Genomic DNA, 25,458 nt, shown 5'->3' with positions numbered 1-25,458 from the left:
TCAAAAACCGACATCAATCTCTAAAGGATATCACCACATGGGCTCAGGAACACTTCAGAAAACCACTATCACTAAATACAGTTCGTCGCTACATCTGTAAGTGCAAGTTAAAGCTCTACTACGCAAAGCGAAAGCCATTTATCAACAACATCCAGAAACGCCCCCGGCTTCTCTGGGCCCGAGATCATCTAAGATGGACTGATGCAAAGTGGAAAAGTGTTCTGTGGTCTGACGAGTCCACATTTCAAATTGTTTTGGGAAATATTCGACATCGTGTCATCCGGACCAAAGGGGAAGCGAACCATCGAGACTGTTATCGACGCAAAAGTTCAAAAGCCAGCATCTGTGATGGTATGGGGGTGCATTAGTGCCCAAGGCATGGGTAACGTACACATCTGTGAAGGCACCATTAGTGCTGAAAAGTACATACAGGTTTTGGAACAACAAATGCTGCCATCTTTTTCATGGACGCCCCTGCTTATTTCAGCAAGAAAATGCCAAGCCACATTCAGCACGTGTTTACAACAGCGTGGCTTCGTAAAACAAGAGTGCGGGTACTTTCCTATCCAAAATGTGTGGCGCATTATGAAGTGTAAAATACGACAGCGGAGACCCCGGACTGTTGAACGACTGAAGCTCTACATAAAACAAGAATGGGAAAGAATTCCACTTTCAAAGCTTCAACAATTAGTTTCCTCAGTTCCCAAACGTTTATTCAGTGTTAAAAGAAAAGGTGATGTAACACAGTGGTGAACATGCCCTTTCCCAACTACTTTGGCACGTGTTGCAGCCATGAAATTCTAAGTTAATTATTATTTGCAAAAAAAAATTAAAGTTTATGAGTTTGAACATCAAATATGTTGTCTTTGTTGCATATTCAACTGAATATGGGTTGAGAATGATTTGCAAATCATTGCATTCCGTTTATATTTACATCTAACACAATTTCCCAACTCATATGGAAACGGGGTTTTGGTCCTCAAGAGGTAGGCACTTTTAGGAGGTCTCAAGAAGGTAGGAAAATACACGAATGTGTGTGTAAGTGTAATGTGATGAAAAGGTACGATGAGGACTAGACCTCCGTACAAAAATCCTATTGCAAAATGATATAGGAGCTGAATTGAGGTGGAACAAATAAACAACATAAAACGATATGATGTTAACATATTATCATGGAGTACGATCATAATTGTAATAATAAACTCTGCCCAAGTTGACGCCTGACTTGCACTAAAAAAAAAAAAAACTTACGAGTACTGATTTGATTCCTTCCTCCCAATGTCGGGGCAATTCATCTTCTGCCGTAAAATCCTGATGATGCACATGAAGAGAATAAAGTTGACCTGCAGAGAGAGCAGTAAAATGGAATATGAACCGTACAAATAATTGCATTGTTCGGAGCGCCGCGGTGAGTCACTCACGAGTATGGTTACTAAAATGGGCGTTTTGATGATCCACCAGAGCTTGTCATCAATGATATCCCAGCACCTGCCAGAAGAAACATATTCAGTCACTAAAGTATTGCTTATCATGCCAATATTAGTAATAATAACTTGAAAATTCCCGCAGAAATTTTGATGGGCCTGCTATCTGTGCCGCCGTACTTATTAGATGGTGCCGAGTGTCTGAATCCGTGAGTTTTTGGTGTAACTGTACAAAAAGATTAGATTAGAGATAGATTAGATAGTACTTTATTTATTCCGTTAGGAGAGTTCCTTCAGGAAAATTAAAATTTTCAGCACAATCCCATTCAAGTTTAGACAAACATTACAGGGAGACAGAACAGGATCGCTGACGGGTCTGCCGGCTTCCAGCGCCCCTTACAAAAAAGATGAGATAAAGGTAAACAAGGGGGAGGGGGGATGGGAGAAAAAAAAAAAAAAAAAAAAAGAGCCACAGAGCTAGCTTAAAACGGTAGCACGGTAACATAAAAATGCTAACACTTAGCATGTGTGCTAAAGATAGTATGATAACAGTCAACATGCTTCATACACCAAGTTTTAGGACTCAAAGGGGTATGGCTCCGATGGCCATCCGGCCAAAACCAAACTTTGGACGTCGAAACTTTTTAGCCAGGGTTAAAGGGGAACATTGTCACAATTTCAAAAAGGGTTGAAAACAATAAAAATCAGTTCCCAGTGGCTTGTTGAAAATGTTGAAGTTTTTTCTCAAAATTTTACCGGTCCCCGAAAAGCCCTAAAAAAAAGCTTAAAGTGCTTAATTTTCCGCTATTTGCGATGCGACTCTCCGTTTCCCTGTGACGTCATACAGTGCTGCCAATGGAAAATAGCACAGCAAGATATAGCGACATTAGCTCGGATTCAGACTCGGATTTCAGCGATTTAAGCGATTCAACAGATTACGCATGTATTGAAACAGATGGTTGGAGTATGAAAGTATTGAAGAAGAAACTGAAGCTATTGACGCTATTCATAGCCATAGCATGGCCGAATAGCTGCGTTAGCATCGCCGGTACAATGTGCGGAGCAAACGATCAGGACTTTCGCATCTCTTGACACTGGAGCAACTTAAATCCGTCGATTGGTAAGTGTTTGTTTCGCATTAAATGTGGGTGGAAGGAAACGTAACATAGTTGCAAATGCATCTGCAGGTTACCCATACATCTCTGTGCCATGTCTGCTTCAGCACCGCAAGTAAATAGCATGTTAGCATCGATTAGCGTAGCATCGATTAGCTGGCAGTCAACATCAACAAAACTCACCTTTGTGATTTAGTTGACTATCGTTGCAAATGCATCTGCAAGTTATCCATACATCTCTGTGCCATGTCTGCCTTAGCACCGCAAGTAAATAGTGGGTTCTTCCGAGGATGTTGTAGATGTAATGATTTGTGCAGTACTTTGAGACATTTGTGATTTGGGGCTATATAAATAAACATTGATTGATTGATGTTAGCATTGATTAGCGTAGAATGTTAGCATCGATTAGCTGGCAGTCACGCCGCGACCAAATATGTCTGATTAGCACACAAGTCAACATCAACAAAACTCACCTTTGTGATTTCGTTGACTTTATCGTTGCAAATGCATCTGCAGGTTATCCATACATCTCTGTGCCATGTAAAATGTGGAGACACTTTGGTACATTCAATGGGGGTCTGGCAACGGACACTTTCGCATCTTCAGGCCAGTGGTGCAACTTGAATCCCTCCCTGTTAGTGTTGTTACACCCTCTGACAACACACCGTCGAGGCATGATGTCTCCAAGGTTCCAAAAAATTGTCGAAAAAACGGAAAATAACAGAGCTGAGACCCAGTGTTTGTAATGTGTTGAAAATGAAAATGGCGGCTGTATTACCTCGGAGACGTCATGTTCTGACGTCATCACCACATGAGCGATAAACAGAAAGGAGTTTAATTCGCCAAAATTTACCCATTTAGAGTTCGGAAATCGGTTAAAAAATATATGGTCTTTTTTCTGCACCATCAAGGTATATATTGACGCTTTCATAGGTCTGCTGATAATGTTCCCATTTAAAGTAAACAACTGTGCGAAGAAAATGAGACGTTAAGCACCGAGCTACAGGAAAGAACAGCTGAGCTACAAGAGGAGGTAATCTTGTCTTTTTGCCGTTTGTCTCAAGATTGACAAATACAATTCGGGAGAACATCCACACCGTAACACAACATAACCACAACAGAACAAATACCCAGAATCCAATGCAGCCCTAACTCTTCCGGGCTTTAATAGGGGGCGGCGTTCGGGGTGAATTGAATTATATTTTTATATAGCGCGTTTCTCTAGTGACTCAAAGCGCTTTACATAGTGAAACCCAATATCTAAGTTACATTTAAACCAGTGTGGGTGGCACTGGGAGTAGGTGGGTAAAGTGTCCTGCCCAAGGACACAACGGCAGTGAGTAGGATGGCGGAAGCGGGAATCGAACCTGCAACCCTCAAGTTGCTGGCACGGCCACTCTACCAACCGAGCTATGCCGCTCGGGGTGTATATTGCAGCCCAGAAGAGTTAGGGCTGCATGGGATTCTGGGTATTTGTTCTGTTGTGTTTATGTTGCGTTACGGTGCGGATGTTCTCCCGAAATGTATTTGTCGTTCTTGTTTGGTGTGGGTTCACAGTGTGGCGCATATTTTTAACAGTGTTAAAGTTGTTTATACGGCTACCCTCTGTGTGACCTGTATGGCTGTTGACCAAGTTGTGTGTTTGTGTGCGAAAAGGCGTAGATATTACGTGAATGGGCCGGCACGCCCCCAATGTTTCAGGAGAATGGTCGCCCCGGGAGGAGCACTGAAATTCGGGAGTTTACTGGGAAAATCGGGAGGGTTGGCAAGTATGACTGAAAAGATTGTACCAACTGTAAAAGATTACAGTTGGTACAAAATGCGGCTGCTAGACTTTTGACAAGAACAAGAAAGTTCGATCACATTACGCCTGTACTGGCTCACCTGCACTGGCTTCCTGTGCACTTAAGATGTGACTTTAAGGTTTTACTACTTACGTATAAAATACTATACGGTCTAGATCCATCCTATCTTGCCGATTGTATTGTACCATATGTCCCGGCAAGAAATCTGCCTTCAAAAGACTCCGGCTTATTAGTGATTCCTAGAGCCCAAAAAAAGTCTCCGGGCTATAGAGCGTTTTCCGTTCGGGCTCCAGTACTCTGGAATACCCTCCCGGTAACAGTTCGAGATGCTACCTCAGTAGAAGCCTTAAAACTCATCTGTATACTCTAGCCTTTAAATAGACCTCCTTTTTAGACCAGTTGATCTGCCGCTTCTTTTCTTTTTTCTCCTATGTCCCCCCCTCCCTTGTGGAGGGGGTCCGGTCCGATGACCATGGATGAAGTACTGGCTGTCCAGAGTCGAGACCCAGGATGGACCGCTCGCCTGTGTATCGGTTGGGGACATCTCTACGCTGCTGCTCCGCCTCCGCTTGGGATGGTTTCCTGTGGACGGGACTCTCGCTGCTGTCTTGGATCCGCTTTTAACTGAACTCTCGCGGCTGGATTGAACTTTCACAGTATCATGTTAGACCCGCTCGACATCCATTGCTTTCGGTCCCCTAGAAAGGGGGGGTTGCCCACATCTGAGGTCCTCTCCAAGGTTTCTCATAGTCAGCATTGGCACTGGCGTCCCACTGGATGTGAATTCTCCCTGCCCACTGGGTGTGAGTTTTCCTTGCCCTTTTGTGGGTTCTTCCGAGGATGTCGTAGTCGTAATGGTTTGTGCAGTCCTTTGAGACATTTGTGATTTGGGGCTATATAAATAAACATTGATTGATTGACTGGGAGACGCAACTGCTCTGTACTTCTTCAAAATGATTCCGATCATTTCCGATATTACATTTTAAAGCACCTATTGGATGATAATATCGGACATATCCAGTATGTATGTATGTATATACGTACATAGAGTATATACGTATTATGTATCCCACCACCAACATTAGGAAGGATTACCATCAGTAAAAAGATGCGTTCCAGCAAACAGTGACAAGCGACACAATTCAAAGAAGATTATTCTCACCCAAAATCATTTACATAAGCCTTCGTGATCGCCCAGGCTGAAATGAAGATGGTCGGAGCGCCTGTGAATGACAAACATGAAGATCATAATAACCACCGCGTACCCGAAGGAGTTGGAAATCTCCGCACTTTCGGATAAGCTTAACATGTTTGAGTTTATTTCCAACATGCAAGCATGAAACAACACGATTTCCAGTCTCTGTTGGCAGACTTGCCGCATCTTTTGTCCTCAAAATTCTACGCACAATACCCCATTCAGTTCTTACGGTGAATTCCTGGCAACCACAGCTCCTGGTATTTCACCGTAATTAGATCAGGTTATTTCTTTTTACGTCGTTGACAGGTGTGTGCCTTTCCAAATCACGTCCAACCGACTGAATCTACCCCAGGTGGACTCCAATTAAACTGGAGGAACCTCTTAAAGGATGGTCAGCTGAAACAGGATACACCTGATTTCGCATTTAAACTGTGAGTACTATCGTATTTTCCGAACCATAGGCAGCACTGCTGATGAATGGTCAATTTTTTATATTTTTTCATATATTAGGGATACAGGATTATAAGGCGCGTGAAAGGAGTCATATTATTAGGGACAGATACTGAATTTCTAGCGTTTTATTCTTTCTTTCTTTATTCGTATTCCGCAGCTTTGAGCTGTAATTTGACCCCCTTAACATGCTTCAAAACTCACCAAATTTTACACACATATCAGGACTGGCGAAAATTGCGATCTAATCTAAAAACCTAACCCCTGACGAAACTGCCTGTAACTTCCAGTAGGAATGTCGTAGCGACACAAAACAAAAACCTCCATGTAGGTCTCACTTAGACCTAGATTTCATACGCTGACATCCTTCAGCAAAAATCAACAGGAAGTTGGCAATTCCCCATTCAAAACAAAAGTTTTGTAAAAACCGGTCACCTTTTTTCCAAACATTATCTCCTCTGAGCGCATTTGTCGTGTTGGCTTCAAACTGCCACAGGAGAGAGATTGAACCCTTCTTATTAAAAGTTGATGCTACGGTTTTGATTTTATCAGCCTTCAAAGAACCGCTGCGCTGAAAACCATTTCAAAGATGGCCGCCGTGCGCAGACACAGTGAGGGGGACGGGTTTTTTTCCGTTTTTTTCCCCCTACCGTCTGCTGCTGTTGCGCACGCACCAATATTCGTGAGGGAGGGGCTGTGATCGTCCATACCAAGATGGCTGCCAGGTGCCGTAGCTAAGCCGGTATGTTTTAAAGTTGTCGTTTGCCAGCATATCGTAAAAACAACCGTCCGACATTCTTAATTTTGGGTACTTATATATGGTGCCTGACTGTTGTGGCGTTTTAAGGCCATCTGCACTTTTTATGCTACAGTAAAGACAATGAATGTTCCAGTTTTGATTTTTATTAGCCTTCGAAGAAATGTGCGCTGAAAAACATTTCTAAGATGGCCGCCGTGCGCTCACACAGAGAGCTAGACTTTTTTTTTTCCTAGCGATCCCAGTATGTAATCTTATAAATGGCATATACGCGCCAGTGACACAATATTTGAATAATATTAACATTAGTTGTGCATCGCCCTCGTGTGAAATATTTGTTAAGATGGCTGCCGGCTAGCTAACGCTTTAATTTTACTTGTTTTTGGCAAGTCATGACAAGCCAAATTTTCTTGTTCTATTGGCAGATAATTTTGCTTAGTTCAAGTGAAATACTTCTAATTTTTGTATTTTTTTTTAACACTGACTTTTTGCAGTGTACTGTGCAATCTACTAATAAAAGTTTCAATCAATCAATCAATCAGACCAAACATCAGTGGAACTGGACTAAGTGGCTGGGGAGAGGAAAGTCTGGGCTTCCCTGCTTAGGCTGCTGCCCCCGCGACCGAACCTCGGATAAACGGAAGAAGATGTTTCGAGGAAAAAAAAGGATTCCAAGTGCGCCTTATAGTCCGGGAAATACGGTACATGTACAAACCCCGTTTCCATATGAGTTGGGAAATTGTGTTAGATGTAAATATAAACGGAATACAATGATTAGCAAATCATTTTCAACCCATATTCAATTGAATGCACTACAAAGACAACATATTTGATGTTCAAACTCATAAACTTTATTTTTTTTTTGCAAATAATAATTAATTTAGAATTTCATGTAGTTGGGAAAGGGTATGTTCACCACTGTGTTACATCACCTTTTCTTTTAACACTCAATAAATGTTTGGGAACTGAGGAAACTAATTGTTGAAGCTTTGAAAGTGGAATTCTTTCCCATTCTTGTTTTATGTAGAGCTTCAGTCCTTCAACAGTCCGGGGTCGCTGCTGTCATATTTCAAGCTTCACAAATTTTCCATGGGAGACAGGTCTGGACTCCAGGAAAGTACCCGCACTCTTTTTTTACGAAGCCACTCTGTTGTAACACTTGTCTTGTTGAAATAAGCAGGGGCGTCCATGATAACGTTGCTTGGATGACAACATATGTTGCTCCAAAACCTGTATGGACCATTCAGCCTTAATGGTGCCTTCACAGAGGTGTAAGTTACCCATGCCTTGAGCACTAATACACCCCCATACCATCACAGATGCTGGCTTTTCAACTTTGCGCCTAGAACAATCCGAACGGTTATTTTCCTCTGTTTCCAAATATAATTTGAAATGTGGACTCGTCAGACCACAGAACACTTTTCCACTTTGCATCAGTCCATTTTAGATGAGCTCGGGCCCAGCCAAGCTGGCGGCGTTTCAGGATATTGTTGATGAATGGGTTTGGCTAATAGAGTTTTGACTTGCACTTACAGATGTAGCGACCAACTGTAGTTACTGACAGTGGTTTTATGAAGTGTTCCTGAGCCCATGTGGTGATATCCTTTACACACCGATGTCGGTTTTTGATGCGGGGATCAAAAGTCCGTAATATCATCGCTTACGTGCAGAGACTTCTCCAGATTCTCTGAACTTTTTGATGATTTTACGGACCGTAGATGGTAAAACCCCTAAATTCCTTGCAATAGCTCATTAGGAAATGTTCTAAAACTGTTCGACAATTTGCTGACAAATTGGTGACCCTCTCCCCGTCCTTGTTTGTGAATTACTTAGCATTTCATGGAAGCACCTCCAAGTCCGAGTCCATGGTTCTCGCCCGGAAAAGGGTGGAGTGTCATCTCCCGGTTGGGGAGGAGACCCTGCCCCAAGTGGAGGAGTTCAAGTACCTAGGAGTCTTGTTCACGAGTGAGGGAAGAGTGGATCGTGAGATCGACAGGCGGATCGGTGCGGCGTCTTCAGTAATGCGGACGTTGTACCGATCCGTTGTGGTGAAGAAGGAGCTGAGCCGGAAGGCAAAGCTCTCAATTTACCGGTCGATCTACGTTCCCATCCTCACCTATGGTCACGAGGTTTGGGTCATGACCGAAAGGATAAGATCACGGGTACAAGCGGCCCAAATGAGTTTCCTCCCCCTTAGAGGTAGGGTGAGAAGCTCTGCCATTTGGGAGGAACTCAAAGTAAAGCCGCTGCTCCTTCACATGGAGAGGAGCCAGATGAGGTGGTTCGGGCATCTGGTCAGGATGCCACCCGAGTATTTAGGGCATGTCCAACCGGTAGGAGGCCACGGGGAAGACCCAGGACACGTTGGGACGACTATGTCTCCCGGCTGGCCTGAGAACGCCTCGGGATCCCCCGGGAAGAGCTAGACGAAGTGGCTGGGGAGAGGGAAGTCTGGGTTTCCCTGCTTAGGCTGCTGCCCCCGCGACCCGACCTCGGATAAGCGGAAGAAGATGGATGGATGGATGGAAGCTGTTTTTATACCCAATCAAGAACAAGAACAAGAAAGTTTGATCACATTACGCCTGTACTGGCTCACCTGCACTGGCTTCCTGTGCACTTAAGATGTGACTTTAAGGTTTTACTACTTACGTATAAAATACTACACGGTCTAGCTCCATCCTATCTTGCCGATTGTATTGTACCATATGTCCCGGCAAGAAATCTGCGTTCAAAGGACTCCGGCTTATTAGTGATTCCCAGAGCCCAAAAAAAGTCTGCGGGCTATAGAGCGTTTTCCGTTCGGGCTCCAGTACTCTGGAATGCCCTCCCGGTAACAGTTCGAGATGCCACCTCAGTAGAAGCATTTAAGTCTCACCTTAAAACTCATTTGTATACTCTAGCCTTTAAATAGACTCCCTTTTTAGACCAGTTGATCTGCCGTTTCTTTTCTTTTTCTTCTATGTCCCACTCTCCCTTGTGGAGGGGGTCCGGTCCGATCCGGTGGCCATGTACTGCTTGTCTGTGTATCGGCTGGGGACATCTCTGCGCTGCTGATCTGCCTCCGCTTGGGATGGTTTCCTGCTGGCTCCGCTATGAACGGGACTCTCGCTGCTGTGTTGGATCCGCTTTGGACTGGACTCTCGCGACTGTGTTGGATCCATTATGGATTGAACTTTCACAGTATCATGTTAGACCCGCTCGACATCCATTGCTTTCCTCCTCTCCAAGGTTCTCATAGTCATTGTCACCGACGTCCCACTGGGTCATTATTGTCACCAATGTCCCACTGGGTGTGAGTTTTCCTTGCCCTTATGTGGGCCTACCGAGGATGTCGTAGTGGTTTGTGCAGCCCTTTGAGACACTAGTGATTTAGGGCTATATAAGTAAACATTGATTGATTGATTGAATCATGGCACCCACCTGTTCCCAATTAGCCTGCACACCTGTGGGATGTTCCCTCTAAGTGTTTGATGAGCATTCTTCAACTTTATAAGTATTTATTGCCACTTTTCCCAACTTCTTTGTCACGTGTTGCTGGCATCAAATTCTAAAGTTAATGATTATCAGTTTGAACATCAAATATGTTGTCTTTGTAGCATATTCAACTGAATATGGGTTGAAAATGATTCGCAAATCATTGTATTCCGTTTATATTTACATTTAACACCATTTCTTAACTCGTATGGAAACGGGGTTTGTAGCTGAACAACTAATCAAAGTGGAGAGCATCAGCTGCCAATGAGTAAGCCGACATGTATTCCTGGCATCCCAACTGTATGCTGAGATTTAATGAGTATTCATGATTGTTATGTCTGCTATGGTTGTGGAAGTTAAATGGTTTGTTATCGACAGCGAGGATCGGCCTACAGGTAGCTCGTCCATATGGACGCCGGACGGGAACGCACTCTCCTTTTAATCAACTAAATGAATTCTCCGTGTTTGGCCGTCGGTGGTACAGTATGTACGGGACCTGAGGGGACTGAGTACGCCGTGAAGCGGCCGCGTGCACCTTACCCCAGCCAATCAGGATGTACCACCAGAAGTACTTCCTCTCGGAGAAGAAGGAGACGGCCAAGAGAGCGTGGAGGTACAGGCCTTCCACCAGCAGCCAGAAGTGACTGGCCATGATGCCGTACTGGAAGAAGACAACCACCGCCTTGCAGCCCACCTTAAACATGACAGACACATACAGTTGTGGTCAAAAGTTGTAAAGAACATCATGTCTTGAGTTTCCCATCATTTCTAGAACTCTTATTTTTTTGTGATAGAGCCCAGAGTATAATACTACAACCAACCATGCTTGACGGTAGGAATACTGTTCATGGGATTAAAGGCCTCACCTTTTCTCCTCCAAACATAACATTGTATTTATTTTATTCACATGTGAATAATATAAATACAGTCTATTATATAGCATTATTTACATGTGATTAATAAAGTTAAGTTAAAGTACCAATTATTGTCACACACATACTAGATGTGGCGAAATTATTCCCTGCATTTGACCCATCACCCTTGATCACCCCCTGGGAGGTGAGGGGAGCAGTGGGCAGCAGCGGTGCCGCGCCCGGCTTTTATACAACATATTTCAAATGTTAATAATATAAATAGTCTATTATACAGCATTATTTATATGTGAATAATATAAATACAGTCTATTATACAGCATTATTCACATGTGAAAAATATAGTCTTTTATACAGCATTATTCACATGTGAATAATACAAATAGTCTATTATTATATAGCATTATTTATATGTGAATAACATAAATACAGTCGATTATACAGCATTATTCACATGTGAATAATATAGTCTATTATATAGCATTATATATTATATAGGGACGGCGTGGCGCAGTGGTAGAGTGGCCGTGCGCAACCCGAGGGTCACTGGTTCAAATCCCACCTAGAATCAACCTCGTCACGTCCGTTGTGTCCTGAGCAAGACACTTCACCCTTGCTCCTGATGGGTGCTGGTTGGCGCCTTGCATGGCAGCTCCCTCCATCAGTGTGTGAATGTGTGTGTGAATGGGTAAATGTGGAAGTAGTGTCAAAGCGCTTTGAGTACCTTGAAGGTAGAAAAGCGCTATACAAGTACAACCCATTTATCATTGATTTATTATTATTTATATGTGAATAACATAAATACAGTCTATTATATAGCATTATTTACATGTGAATAACAAATACAGTCTAGTATACAGCATTATTATCATGTGAATAATAGTCTTTTATACAGCATTATTCACATGTGAATAATATAGTTATTATATAGCATTATTTATATGTGAATAACATAAATACAGTCTATTATACAGCATTATTCACATGTTAATAAAAATATTCTATTATATAGCATTATTTACATGTGAATAACATAAATACAGTCTAGTATACAGCATTATTGTCATGTGAATAATAGTCTTTTATACAGCATTATTCACATGTTAATATAGTCTATTATATAGCATTATTTACATGTGAATAACATAAATACAGTCTATTATACAGCATTATTCACATGTGAATAATATAGTCTTTTATACAGCATTATTCACATGTGAATAATATAGTATTTTATATAGCATTATTTACATGTGAATAACATAAATAGTCTATTACATAGCATTATTTATATGTGAATAACATAAATACAGTCGATTATACAGCATTATTCACATGTGAATAATATAAATACAGTTTATTATACAACCTTTTTCACGTGAATAATAGTCTATTTTATAGCATTATTTACATGTGAATAACATAAATACAGTCGATTATACAGCAATATTGACGTGTGAATAATATAAATACAGTCTATTATACAACATTTTTCATGTGAATAATATAAATAGTCTATTATACAGCATTATTTACATGTGAATAATATAAATACAGTAGATTATACAGCATTATTGACGTGTGAATAATATAAATACAGTCTATTATACAACATTTTTCATGTGAATAATATAGTCTATCATATAGCATTATTTACATGTGAATAACAAAAATACAGTCGATTATACAGCATTATTCACATGTGAATAGTATAAATAGTCTATTATATAGCATTATTTATATGTGAATAACATAAATACAGTCTATTATACAGCATTATTCACATGTGAATAATATAAATAGTCTATTATATAGCATTATTTATATGTGAATAACATAAACACAGTCTATTATACAGCATTATTGTCATGTGAATAATATAGTCTTTTACACAGCATTATTCACATGTTAATACAAATAGTCTATTATATAGCATTATTTACATGTGAATAACATAAATACAGTCTATTATACAGCATTATTGTCATGTGAATAATATAGTCTATTATACAGCATTATTCACAAGTTAATATAAATAGTCTATTATATAGCATTATTTACATGTGAATAACATAAATACAGTCTATTATACAGCATTATTGTCATGTGAATAATATAGTCTTTTACACAGCATTATTCACATGTTAATATAAATAGTCTATTATATAGCATTATTTACATGTGAATAACATAAATACAGTCTATTATACAGCATTATTGTCATGTGAATAATATAGTCTATTATACAGCATTATTCACATGTTAATATAAATAGTCTATTATATAGCATTATTTATATGTGAATAACATAAATACAGTCTATTATAAAGCATTATTCACATGTGACTAATACAAATAGTCTATTATATAGCATTATTTACATGTGAATAACATAAATACAGTCTAGTATACAGCATTATTGTCATGTGAATAATAGTCTTTTATACAACATTATTCACATGTTAATATAGTCTATTATATAGCATTATTTACATGTGAATAACATAAATACAGTCTATTATACAGCATTATTCACATGTGAATAATATAGTCTATTATATAGCATTATTTATATGTGAATAACATAAATACAGTCTATTATACAGCATTATTCACATGTTAATATAAATACTCTATTATATAGCATTATTTACATGTGAATAACATAAATACAGTCTAGTATACAGCATTATTGTCATGTGAATAATAGTCTTTTATACAGCATTATTCACATGTTAATATAGTCTATTATATAGCATTATTTACATGTGAATAACATAAATACAGTCTATTATACAGCATTATTCACATGTGAATAATATAGTCTTTTATACAGCATTATTCACATGTGAATAATATAGTCTTTTATATAGCATTATTTACATGTGAATAACATAAATAGTCTATTATATAGCATTATTTATATGTGAATAACATAAATACAGTCGATTATACAGCATTATTCACATGTGAATAATATAAATACAGTTTATCATACAACCTTTTTCACGTGAATAATATAGTCTATTTTATAGCATTATTTACATGTGAATAACATAAATACAGTCGATTATACAGCAATATTGACGTGTGAATAATATAAATACAGTCTATTATACAACATTTTTCATGTGAATAATATAAATAGTCTATTATACAGCATTATTTACATGTGAATAATATAAATACAGTAGATTATACAGCATTATTGACGTGTGAATAATATACATACAGTCTATTATACAACATTTTTCATGTGAATAATATAGTCTATTATACAGCATTATTTACATGTGAATAATATAAATAGTCTATTATACAACATTTTTAACGTGAATAATACAAATAGTCTATCATAGCATTATTTACATGTGAATAACAAATACAGTCGATTATACAGCATTATTAACATGTGAATAATACAAATACAGTCGATTATACAGCATTATTGACATGTGAATAATACAAATACAGTCTACTTTCCAGCAATATTCACATGAGAGTAATATAATCAATCAATTAATCAAAACCAATGTGCTCTTGTCTTGCATAGTGATTGTGAAGAGTATAAATGTGCATACAATTCTGGGAAGCCACTATTTAAAATGACTCGGCGGACCCATTGTGGCTTGCGGGCCCACCTTTGGGCACCAATGATCTAAACTCCAAGGCCAACATGCAACCATGCAGCTTCCTCCACCTCAACTGCAAATAAATCGCATTAATAATTATGGATTTTTTTTTTGTTTACACCGAATGTACTTCCTGACACAACGCTGGCCGGGAATCAAACCTTTGCCCTTTGTAAGGCGTGTAAGACAACACCATCAGGATACGGAACCAAACTTCTTGCATGAATTCATAATTTGATACATGCCCTAACCTCCTATTCTCTCACTTTGAATTCCCTGTAGTTAGTTTAGTACTTTTTCTGTAATATGTTGGTGACTACTTGTTGGTTTTAGTAGAACGTCAACAACTGGAACAGCTGTGTTTGGGTCACTCGTCTGTGCAGAGAAGGTGATTTATAACCTGCTAATCTCGGGCTTTTGAAACTTTTGGACCTCGGGTTCCAACTTTTCCACCACAAAGAAACCCTGGGGCCCACTCAAATTTTAAAACTGATTTAGAAATCCTACTCTTGATTTGAATCACATTCAATAATATCTAACCTACTTACAGTTTAACATGATAAACTTTGTCAAATGATATAAAAGGCATGTGTTCATCACAAACAATATTACTGATTAAAGGCCTACTGAAATGAGATTTTCTTATTTAAACGGGGATAGCAGGTCCATTCTATGTGTCATACTTGATCATTTCGCCATATTGCCATATTTTTGCTGAAAGGATTTAGTAGAGAACGTCCACGATAAAGTTTGGTCGCTAATAAAAAACCTGTACCGGAAGTAGCAGATGATGTGCTCGTGACGTCGCGGCTTGTGGAGCTCCTCACATCTGAACATTGTTTACAATCATGGCCACCAGCAGCGAGAGCGATTCGGACCGAGAAAGCGATGATTTCCCCATTAATTTGAGCGAGGATGGAAGATTTGTGGATGAGGAAAGTGAGAGTGAAGGACTAGAAAAAATAAGATAAAAAGGCCGGAAGTAGCAGACGATGTGCGCGTGACGTCACGGGTTGTGGAGCTCCTCACATCTGAACATTGTTTACAATCATGGCCACCAGCAGCGGGAGCGATTCGGACCGAGAAAGCGATGATTTCCCCATTAATTTGAGCGAGGATGAAAGATTCGTGGATGAGGAAAGTGAGAGTGAAGGACTACAAAAAATAAGATAAAAAAGCCAGACGTAGCAGACGAGGTGCGCGTGACGTCATGGGTTGTGGAGCTCCTCACATCTGAACATTGTTTACAATCATGGCCACCAGCAGCGAGAGCGATTCGGACCGAGAAAGCGACGTTTTTCCTATTAATTTGAGCAAGGATGAAAGATTCGTGGATGAGGAAAGTGAGAGTGAAAGACTAAGGGGGGGAAAAAAAACTAGACGGCAGAGCGATTCAGATGTTATTAGACACATTTACTAGGATAATTCTAGAAAATCCCTTATCTGCTTATTGTGTTACTAGTTTTAGTAACTAGTTTTATCTGTACAACCTGAAAGTCAGAGGGGCGCGGCGACCACCAGTGTCTCCGAGGGAAGCCACCCGTTGGGGCCGGGCTTAGATTTTTTTTTTTCCCCTCCTCCACGGTTGAAGCATCCGACGGTCGGGAGCGGCCGATGCGACTCCAGTCTGAAGCTGTGTCTTTGACAGGTGCAGGAGGAAGGACGCAAGCTCTCCGCTCATGTCTACGGTAATAGCCAACTTATTACCACCATTTTCTCACGGAAACCTGTCGGTTGACATGTGGTAGGGAACCATGTTCGTTGTTCCATAGTAAACCTTCACCCTCATCTTTCGGGAATGTAAACAAGGAAACACCGGCTGTGTTTGTGTTGCTAAAGGCAGCCGCAATACGCCGCTTCCCACCTACGTCTTTCTTCTTTGACGTCTCCATTCTTCATTGAACAAATTGCAAAAGACTCAGCAACACAGATGTCCAGAATACTGTGGAATTATGCGTAACGTCACGCGCACAAGTCATCATACCGCGACGTTTTAGCTGATACTTTCGCGCGAAAATTTAAAATCGCAATTTAGTAAACTAAAAAGGCCGTATTGGCATGTGTTGCAATGTTAAGATTTCATCATTGATATATAAACTATCAGACTGCGTGGTCGCTAGTAGTGGCTTTCAGTAGTCCTTCAGGTCAGGCTGACTAAAAAAATAAATAAGTAAAACTGAACTGGCTAAAAAGCAAGCAGAATGCTGGACGACAGCAAAAACTACATCCAACAATGTCCACCCCAAAGAAGGATAGCAACAACATAAATAGCCTTCCTTGCAAACACAAAACAGGTGTGCGGAAAAGCGCTCTAAGGAAGACATGAAAACACCAACAAAATAGGAAGGGCAAAGCATGACACACAGGAAAACGCCGACAAACTCAAAATAAGGCACGACGACCTGGTGGAGTTTCATTTTTTTAACGTTTTCTGCTGGTGGTGTGCCTCAGGGTTTATTTATGAAAAAAAAAAAAGTGCCCTGCCTCAAAAAATGTTGAAAAACACTGCTGTAGGGTGTGCCCGCGGCCCAACAACGAGCCCTATGGTTAAAACACACACTGCTAATCTAATCTAATCTACTCAGGTAATAAAGCAATATATTCCACACCTGACAATGCTAACTTGCGCTGTCATAAATAAGGGAAAACACTCCAAACTTCAACTCATTGCACGTTTAGTTGTTATGACCCGAATGCCGAGACGGGACGATGAAAAAAAAGAAAAAAAAATCCACAGGTTGAAAAATGTGAAAAAGGGTAAAAAAAAAAAAAGGGTTTTGAAAAAAATGGAATTCAGGGAATTCCTGGAATTTTTCTGGAACTTGAAAAAAATGACTGTTTCAATGTGCAGGATGAATGGAATATGTTAAAGGTGGAATGGCTTGAATCGGTGAAAAATGTGAAAATGTGAAAAATTGGCCAATTCGTTTTTGAATGGAAAAAATGTCCCGGAAAACCGGAATTTGGTTGGAACTTGGGAAAGACTTTGTTTCAATGTGCAGAATGAGTGGAATATGTTGAAGGTGGAATGGTTTGAATCGGTGAAAAATGTGAAAATGTGAAAAATTGGCCAATTCGTTTTTGAATAGGAAAAATGTCCCGGAAAACCGGAATTTGTTTGGAACTTGGGAAAGACTTTGTTTCAATGTGCAGGATGAGTGGGATATGTTAAAGGTGGAATGGTTTGAATCGGTGAAAAATGTGAAAATGTGAAAAATTGGCCAATTCGTTTTTGAATGAAAAAAATGTCCTGGAAAACCGGAATTTGGTTTGGAATTTAGGAAAGACTTTGTTTCAATGTGCAGGATGAGTGGAATATGTTGTAGGTGGATTGGTTTGAATCGGTGAAAAATGTGCAAATGTGAAAATTTGGCCAATTCGTTTTTGAATGGGAAAAATGTCCCGGAAAACTGGAATTTGGTTCGGAACTTGGGAACGACTTTCTTTCAATGTGCAGGATGAGCGGAATTTGTTAAAGGTGGAATGGTTTGAATCGGTGAAAAATGTGAAAATGTGAAAAATTGGCCAATTCGTTTTTGAATGGAAAAAATGTCCCGGAAAAACGGAATTTGGTTTGGAACTTGGGAAAGACTTTGTTTCAAAGTGCAGAATGAGTGGAATATGTTAAAGGTGAAATGGTTTGAATCGGTGAAAAATTTGAAAATGTGAAAAATTGGCCAATTCGTTTTTGAATGGGAAAAATGTCCCGGAAAACCGGAATTTGGTTTGGAACTTGGGAAAGACTTTGTTCCAATGTCCATGATGAGCGGAATATGTTGTAGGTGGATTGGTTTGAATAGGTTGAACAATGTTGGAATTGTGGAAGTGTGAAAAATGGATAATTCATTTGGATTGGTGAAAATGTCCCAAAAAACTGAAAATTCTTGGAAATCAAGGAATTTTTTTTTATTTTTTTTTCACAGATTTTGAAAGGGAAGCACACAATTCTTGAACAGGCTGAATATTTTGAAGTTGAATTGTGGAACTTTGAAAAATGTCCCATTATTTTCAAAGGGGATTTCATGGAAATTTGGGGATTTCGGGAAAAGAGGGAATTTTTGGGGAAAGGGCAAAAAAAACATTTTGAATTTTCTGGATGAGTTGAAGTGGTTGGTTGAAAAATGTTGGAATTGTGGAAGTATGAAAAAAGGATAATTCATGTGGAATGGGAAAAAAATGTCCCTGAAAACTGAGAATTCTTGGAAATCCGGGATTTTTTTTTTTTTTTAACAGTTTTTTAAAGGGAAGCACACAATTCTTGAATAGGCTGAATATTTTGAAGTTGAATTGTGGAACTTGGAAAAATGTCCCATTCTTTTCAATGGGAACTTCATGGAAATTTGGGGATTTCGGGAAAAGAGGGAATTTTTTGGAAAGTGCAAAAAAAAAAAAAAGAAGTGAATGTTCTGAATGAGTTGAAACGGTTGGTCAAAAAATGTTGGAATTGTGGAAGTGTGAAAAACGGATAATTCATTTGGAATGGTGAAAATGTCCCTAAAAACTGAAAATTCTTGGAAATCCTGGAATTTTTTATTTTTTTACAGTTTTGAAAGGGTAGCACACAATTCTTGAACAGGCTGAATATTTTGAAGTTAAATTGTGGAACTTTAAAAAAAATTCCCATAATTTTCAAAAGGGGATTTCATGGAAATTTGGGGATTTCGGGAAAAGAGGGAATTTTTTGGGAAAGTGCAAAAAAACATTTGGAATTTTCTGGATGAGTTGAAGTGGTTGGTTGAAAGATGTTGGAATTGTGGAAGTGTGAAAATTGGATAATTCATTTGGAATGGTGAAAATGTCCCTAAAAACTGAAAATTCTTGGAAATCCGGGAATTTTTTTTTTTTTTTTACAGTCTTTACACAATTCTTGAACAGGCTGAATATTTTGAAGTTGAATTGTTGAACTTTAAAACATTTCCCATAATTTTCAAAGGGGATTTCATGGAAATTTGGGGATTTCGGGAGAAGAGGGAATTTTTTTGGAAAGTGCAAAAAAACATTTGGAATTTTCTGGATGAGTTGAAGTGGTTGGTTGAAAAATGTTGGAATTGTGGAAGTGTGAAAAACGGATAATTCATGTGGATTGGAAAAAAATGTCCCTGAAAACTGAGAATTATTGGAAATCCGGGAATTTTTTTATTTATCTTTTTTACAGTTTTTGAAAGGAAAGCACACAATTCTTGAACAGGCTGAATACTTTGAAGTTGAATTGTGGAACTTTGACAAATGTCCCATTCTTTTCAATGAGAATTTCATTGAAATTTGGGGATTTCGGGAAAAGAGAGAATTTTTTGAAAAGTGCAAAAAAACAAAAAAAAAGTTAATGTTCTGAATGAGTTGAAATGGTTGGTCAGAAAATGTTGGAATTGTGGAAGTGTGAAAAATGGATAATTCATTTGGAATGGTGAAAATGTCCCTAAAAACTGTTAATTCTTGGAAATCCGGGAATTTTTTTTATTTTTTTACAGTTTTTGAAAGGGTAGCACACAATTCTTGAACAGGCTGAATATTTTGAAGTTGAATTGTGGAACTTTGAAAAATGTCCCATTATTTTCGAAGGGGATTTCATGGAAATTTGGGGATTTCGGGAAAAGAGGGAATATTTTTGGAAAGTGCAAAAAAACATTTTGGAATTTTCTGGATGAGTTGAAGTGGTTGGTTGAAAAAAATGTTGGAATTGTGGAAGTGTGAAAATTGGATAATTAATTGGAATGGGGAAAAATGTCCCTAAAAATTGTTGGAAATCCTGGATTTTTTAAAATGTTTTTTTTCTCACAGTTTTTGAAAGGAAAGCACACAATTCTTGAACAGGCTGAATATTTTGAAGTTGAATTGTGGAACTTTGAAAAATGTCCCATTATTTTCAAAGGGGATTTCATGGAAATTCAGGGATTTCGGGAAAAGAGGGAATTTTTTAGAAAGTGCAAAAAAAAAAAAAAAAAAGGTCAATGTTCTGAATGAGTTGAAATGGTTGGTTGAAAAGTGTTGGAATTAAGGAAGTGTGAAAAAGCAGCAGCGAGTGTGATTTATTGACAAAGGCATTTGTCGTTCAGCAAACAGGAACTCCCAAAACATCCTGCTGAAGGAATGAAAGGAGGGAATGTTCTTTGAGGAGTGGAAGGGACTCGGCAAACACTGCAACACCCGACATGAGTGCACACTTGGACGCCGACATTCACAGCCGGAGAAGAAGTGAATATCATGTTCAAAGTTGCAGAAAAAAACATTTACATGCACGCTTGTTAGAGCTGCATTGCTGGGGCTTCATGTGTTCACAACTGATTACAAACACTTTATATCTGTGCTTATTGCAAGTCAATGTGTTTTAAAATGATTCAAGCCTTTATCGTGTCCAAAAATATGACAGAGTTGGCCATTTCTATGGCGTTAATGAGATTGCAAAGGACTGTTATTGAGGTGTTCAACCTCTTTCTTGTTTTAAAAGCCACTTTTTTTTCCATACGGTGTTGATGTGGAAATGGTTGCCTCTGCATTTTGTTGGTGTGGCACCGAACGGAGATGTTGACATGCAGAGTTTCAAGCACTTATTATCTAGCGGGTGACTTTTCAAATGACGCTACAAATTAGCAGTGGAGTGGAGCTACATTTTGTAGCAACGCTTTTGCCCCACACTTGACAAATTACGGTTGTCTTCCCGCTTGAAGCCAATCCACCGCCAGACGATAGACCCCCTGCTGTTTTTCTACGGAATTAATTCTTCTTCCTTCATTTGCTACCAAATAAGTTATTTGGTGTTGATTTCAGCTTTTTAAAGGGTACTTTGAAATGTTAACAGTACAGTATGTACTTTATTATATCATATGTAACTCTGTTAAGGGTAATCTAATATTTTATGCATAGGTGAGATGTGTCAATATCACAATATAATTTTGAACCACTTTTTGGCAACCACTAAGTTGTCGTTTGTATTAAAAATTCAGGTTTTGAAAGAGTACTTCAACGTGTAAACAGTACAGTATGCACTTTAGTATCATATATGTAACTCTGTTAACGGTACTCTAATATTTAATGCATAGGTGAGATGTGTCAATATCAAAATATTATTTTGAACCACTTTTTGGCAACCACTAGGCTGTCATTTGAGTTATATTTAATCTTTTTAAAGGGTACTTGAACGTGTAAACAGTACAGTATGTACTTTATTATCATATATGTAACTCTGTTAAGGGTAATCTAGTATGTAATGCGTAGGTGAGATGTTTCAATATCAAAATATTACTTTGAACCACTTTTTGGCAACCACTAGGCTGTCATTTGAGTTATTTTTCATCTTTTTAAAAGGGTACTACAACGTGTAAACAGTACAGTATGCACTTTATTATAATATATGTAACTCTGTTAAGGGTAATCTAGTATTTTATGCATAGGTGAGATGTGTCAATATCACAATATAATTTTGAACCACTTTTTGGCAACCAATAAATTGTCATTGGGATTAAAAATTCAGGTTTCGAAAGGGTAATTCAACGTGTAAACAGTACAGTATGCACTTTATTAACATATATGTAACTCTGTTAACAGTATTCTAATATTTTATGCATAGGTGAGATGTGTCAATATCCCAATATAATTTTGAACCACTTTTTGGCAACCACTAAGTTGTCGTTTTGATTGAATTTCAGGTTTTGAAAGGGTACTTGAACGTGTAAACAGTGCAGTATGTACTTCATTATCTTATATGTAACTCTGTTAAGGGTAATCTAATATTTCATGCATAGGTGAGATGTGTCAATATCATAATATTACTTTGAACCACTTTTTTTGCAACCACTATGTTGTCGTTTTGATTAAATTTCAGGTTTTGAAAGGGTACTTCAACGTGTAAACAGTACAGTATGTGCTTTATTATTTTATATGTAACTCTGTTAAGAATAATGTAATATTTTATGCATAGGTGAGATGTGTCAATATCATAATATAATTTTGAACCACTTTTTGGCAACCACTAAGTTGTCAATTGGATTAAAAATTCAGGTTTTGAAAGGGTACTTCAACGTGTAAACAGTACAGTATGTACTTTATCATCATCTTTGTAACTCTGTTAACAGTAATGTAATATTTTATGCATAGGTGAGATGTGTCAATATCACAATATAATTTCGAACCACTTTTTGGCAACCACTAAGTTGTCGTTTGTATTAAAAATTCAGGTTTTGAAAGTGTACTTCAACGTGTAAACAGTACAGTATGTACTTTATTATCATATATGTAACTCTGTTAACAGTATTGTAATATTTAATGCATAGGTGAGATGTGTCAATATCAAACTATTATTTTGAGCCACTTTTTGGCAACCACTAAGTTGTCATTTGAGTTATATTTAATCTTTTGAAAGGGTACTTGAACGTGTAAACAGTACAGTATGTACTTTATTATCATATATGTAACTCTGTTAAGGGTAATCTAGTATGTTATGCACAGGTGAGATGTTTCAATTTCAAAGTATTATTTTGAACCACTTCTTGGCAACTACTAGGCTGTCATTTGAGTTATTTTTCATCTTTTTAAAAGGGTACTTCAACGTGTAAACAGTACAGTATGTACTTTATTATCATATATGTAACTCTGTTAACAGTATTGTAATATTTAATGCATAGGTAAGATGTGTCAATATCACAATATAATTTTGAACCACTTTTTGGCAACCAATAAATTGTCGTTTGTATTGAATTTCAAGTTTTGAAAGGGTACTTCAACGTGTTAACAGTACAGTATGTACTTCATTATCTTATATGTAACTCTGTTAAGGGTAATCTAATATTTTATGCATAGGTGAAGTGTGTCAATATCACAATATAATTTTGAGCCACTTTTTGGCAACCACTAAGATGTCATTTGAGTTATATTTTATCTTTTGAAAGGGTACTTGAACGTGTAAACAGTACAGTATGCACTTTATTATCACATATGCAACTCTGTTAAGGGTAATCTAGTATATTATGCACAGGTGAGATGTGTCAACATCAAATTACTTTGAACCATTTTTTGGCAACCACTTAATTGCCGTTGGACTAAAAATTCAGGTTTTGAAAGGGTACTTCAACATGCAAACAGTACAGTATGTACTTTATCATCATATATGTAACTCTGTTAACGGTATTCTAATATTTTATGCACAGGGGAGATGTGTCAATATATTATTACTTTGAACCATTTTTTGGCAACCAATAAATTGTCATTGGGATTAAAAATTCAGGTTTTGAAAGAGTAATTCAAAGTGTAAACAGTCCAGTATGCACTTTATTATCGTATATGTAAGTCTATTAACGGTATTCTAATATTTTATGCATAGGTGAGATGTGTCAATATCCCAATATAATTTTGAACCATGTTTTGGCAACCACTAAATTGTCGTTTGCGTTATATTTCATCTTTTGAAAGGGTACTTGAACATGTAAACAGTACAGTATGCACTTTATTATCATATATGTAACTCTGTTAAGGGTAATCTAGTATGTTATGCACAGGTGAGATGTTTCAATATCAAAATATTATTTTGAACCACTTTTTGGCAACCACTAAACTGTCATTTTAGTTATATTTAATCTTTTTAAAGGGTACTTGAACGTGTAATCAGTACAGTATGTACTTTATTATCACATATGTAACTCTGTTAAGGGTAATCTAATATGTTATGCATAGGTGAGATGTGTCAATATCACATTATAATTTTGAACCACTTTTTGGCAACCACTAAGTTGTCGTTTGTATTAAAAATTCAGGTTTTGAAAGGGTACTTCAACGTGTAAACAGTAGAGTATGTACTTTATTATCATATATGTAACTCTGTTAACAGTATTGTAATATTTAATGCATAGGTGAGATGTGTCAATATCAAACTATTATTTTGAGCCACTTTTTGGCAACCACTAAGATGTCATTTGAGTTATATTTCATCTTTTGAAAGGGTACTTCAACGTGTAATCAGTACAGTATGTACTTTATTATCACATATGCAACTCTGTTAAGGGTAATCTAGTATGTTATGCACAGGTGAGATGTGTCAATATCATAATATTACTTTGAACCATTTTTTGCCAACCACTAAATTGCCGGTGGACTAAAAATTCAGGTTTTGAAAGGGTACTTCAACGTGCAAACAGTACAGTATGTACTTTATTATCACATATGGAACTCTGTTAAGGGTAATCTAATAATTTATGCACTTACGAGATGTGCCAATATCAAGATTTTACTTTGAACCACTTTTTGGCAACCAAGAATACATTGACTTAACGAATACATCCACACACGTGTTATTATTTATCATGTGGATGAACAAAGTTAATATTGGACGTAGCCTCTAAACAGGAAAGAGGTTTAAGCACAACAACAGTCCTTTACAATCTCATTATTTTCACAGAAATGGCCAACTTTTCAATGTATTGGTATTTATATAAATTCAAACACATATCGTGACAACAACCACAATTAAGTGTTTGTCTTCACATGACAGCTCCACCCCTACAGTCGTCACCCAAGGTTAGAGGAAAGGAATATGAAGATAATACTCACAGACGAATGGCAGCTGTCCGTCTCGCCGACATCGTACAGAACGACGTCCTTGATGAAGACGGCGATGGCCTTGAGGATGAAGGACACAAAGAGATGCATGTGGATGTAGTTCCTGGTGCAGTGCAGCTTCCTGGAACACAACGGCGCTTGAATGAGACACGCTTGGGTCATTGGAGTGGTTCCAGTTCCAGAAAT

General features: G+C 38.0%; 1 protein-coding gene across 1 annotated transcript in view; it reads right to left on the bottom strand.

The window, feature by feature from the left end:
* Window positions 1–1,247: 1,247 nt before the first annotated feature.
* LOC133544910 (vasoactive intestinal polypeptide receptor-like) overlaps window positions 1,248–25,458 on the bottom strand; it is a 33,999-nt gene continuing 9,788 nt past the window's right edge. Inside the window, exons 3-7 of the mRNA XM_061890152.1 lie at window positions 25,264–25,393; window positions 10,764–10,917; window positions 5,507–5,567; window positions 1,422–1,488; window positions 1,248–1,343 (exon numbers count right to left, since the gene is read on the bottom strand). Of these exons, the coding sequence (XP_061746136.1) occupies window positions 1,248–1,343; window positions 1,422–1,488; window positions 5,507–5,567; window positions 10,764–10,917; window positions 25,264–25,393 (508 nt within the window). The remainder of the gene's footprint in view (window positions 1,344–1,421; window positions 1,489–5,506; window positions 5,568–10,763; window positions 10,918–25,263; window positions 25,394–25,458) is intronic.

This window comes from Nerophis ophidion, linkage group LG28 (genome assembly GCF_033978795.1).
Source record: "Nerophis ophidion isolate RoL-2023_Sa linkage group LG28, RoL_Noph_v1.0, whole genome shotgun sequence".
Taxonomy (NCBI): Eukaryota; Metazoa; Chordata; class Actinopteri; order Syngnathiformes; family Syngnathidae; genus Nerophis; species Nerophis ophidion.
Note: the sequence above shows the minus strand (reverse complement) of the source record. Positions and strands in the feature narration are given on the sequence as shown.